Source organism: Egretta garzetta, unplaced genomic scaffold (assembly GCF_000687185.1).
Source record: "Egretta garzetta isolate BGI_Z169 unplaced genomic scaffold, ASM68718v1 scaffold356, whole genome shotgun sequence".
Lineage (NCBI taxonomy): Eukaryota > Metazoa > Chordata > Aves > Pelecaniformes > Ardeidae > Egretta > Egretta garzetta.
Genome location: NW_009260019.1, coordinates 229,820 through 231,940, shown reverse-complemented (window position 1 = coordinate 231,940; position 2,121 = coordinate 229,820). Strand labels below are relative to the sequence as shown.

General features: G+C 62.8%; 1 protein-coding gene across 1 annotated transcript in view; it reads right to left on the bottom strand.

The window, feature by feature from the left end:
• CDH22 (cadherin 22) overlaps positions 1-1,298 on the bottom strand; it is a 60,239-nt gene extending 58,941 nt beyond the window's left edge. The window contains exon 1 of the mRNA XM_035896140.1: positions 362-1,298. Within this exon, the coding sequence (XP_035752033.1) occupies positions 362-586 (225 nt within the window). The 5' untranslated portion in view covers positions 587-1,298. The remainder of the gene's footprint in view (positions 1-361) is intronic.
• Between the last annotated feature and the right edge of the window lie 823 nt (positions 1,299-2,121).

Genomic DNA, 2,121 nt, shown 5'->3' with positions numbered 1-2,121 from the left:
CCAGCCCAGCGTGTCCTCCCACAGAGACGGGGCTGAGCCCTCCCCACCGCCCCACAGCACCCAGGGCTGCTCCCCTTCTGGCACCCACCCCACACTCCAGGGGAACCCAGCACACAAGTGGAAGAACACAGACGTGAACTCCGGCACGCTCCTCTGGGAGCGCATCAACCCCGCCACCCCCCAGTGGGGACGGAGCGGGCTCCTTGCCATCCCCCTCCACAGAGTCCTTCTCTAACCAGGCCCCCACCAGCGACCTCCACGCAGGACCTCTCTCCCCTGCCAGGCTCGACCGAGCTGCCAGCGTGCCCTGCTCTGCCGCTGGCCACGCAGACATAGGGACGCCCTAAGCCCCATGCCTTACCTTCCCCACGTACAGCGGCTCCGTGCCCGTGTACTCCTCCACCACGAAGAACTGATTCCAGACCCAGCCACGCTTCACTCGCCCGGTGGCCAGCAGTGCAGGGTCCCCGGGCTGCCCTAGGCCAGGGCCCTCCACCGCAGTGCGCATGGCCCAGGCCCCCAGCTCCTGGATGGCGCAGAACAGCAGCAGCATGGTCCACGAGAAGCCCTGCAGACCCTTTGCCATTGCACTCTAGGGGGCTGCATGAGCAGTGACTTCTGGATGGGCAACTAGCATCCTTTAGGGAAGAGGAGGAGGAGGAGAGTCCATACTAGCGGCGTGGGGCTCACCGGTCAGCACAGAGCATTCCCATCCCTGCTGCATGCCGTGTCCCACAGCTGGAACACTCCTGTCCCAGCAGGCTGGAGTCACATCTGTGACAACAGGCGCCCTGGTGCGCCCGCTGCTAGCACGGGAGCGGTCAGTGCTGGTGCCTCGCAGGCTGCTCCTGGGTCTCCAGAGAAGAGTCTGGCAGCTGGCATCTGTCCCTGGGGACAGAGCTGCACGGCTCCGTGCTCAGCTGCTGCCGGTCTCTCACAGCCTGCTGCCCACCCCGCCAGCAAGCAAGGAGCTCCGCAGTGGTGCGCGGGGCACGGGCACCCACGGTCGTCATTCACAGGAAGCAGTGGGAAGCTTTTCCACATACGGTTTCACAGGATGAGCTGCTGTGGCCAACGTCCGCCTGTCCTGCGGTGGCCCCGGACTACTGCACGAGGGGTCTGGCAGCGCAGGCACATGTGCCGCACACTCAGGTCACAAGCCCATTTGTAACTCCAGTCTGCACGGGGGGGACATCCCAGCACCTGGCGAAGGGTCCTTTGCCCAGCTGATGCCGGTCACTTCCATCCTCTGCTGGCTCATGCAGGGAGGCGCAGGGAAGCCGGCGGCATCCCCGGGAGCCTGGAAAAGGCCAAGGTGTTAGTGCTGGTGTGAAAGCAGGGCTCCATGCCCCCACCGCCCTTGGTCAGTATCCCCCACCCTGCCCTGCCCCGGGTGCCCCACCGCAGAGAGTCCAGAGCCACGGGTCCTGCTAGAGCAGGGACCCTGGAAAGGAGGGCAGCGAATGGCAGAGCTCTCATCACTACGCACACTTGCTCCAGCAGGGACTCCGGGACCAAGGAGCCCTGCTGTTCCCCCACGGAAGGGGAACAGGACCACGCTCCGCACAGTCTCTCAACAGTCCTAGCAGTTCAGCACAGGGGCAGCTGGCAAGTATTTCCCAAAGCACCCAGTTTACTGCTGTTGCTTCTGCGTTTGCCTGCCCAGACAAACACTTAGAGAGAAGCACGCGGCATTGGCGCCAGGCATTACTGCATGCTGCCTGCTGATGGTTCACAAGTAGCGTGTCGTGCAACGTGCACAAATCCATTCATACACAAGGGCTCACACTCGTGTTCCACCGCACGCACAGCCAGGAGCACTCACGGAGATGGGCACGCTCTTTTGTCCGTACCTGTGCATCGTTTGGGTGCGCACATGCGTTTTCCTATCCACATACACACGCTATATTCCACACACACGCACATATCAGCTGTTGCACGTGCAAGCCCTGTGCACTTCACGCTCCAAGGAGCACAGGGTCTCCAGTGTATTTTTCTGTTGGCAATCGTGGTGCAGAACCACTAACATTCCTCCCCACCCCTCCTCCCCGCCAGACCGTTGGTTATTAAGACCTCTCCACACCGGCTGTGTGAGGTGTTGGCAGGTGGCTGCACCCCCCC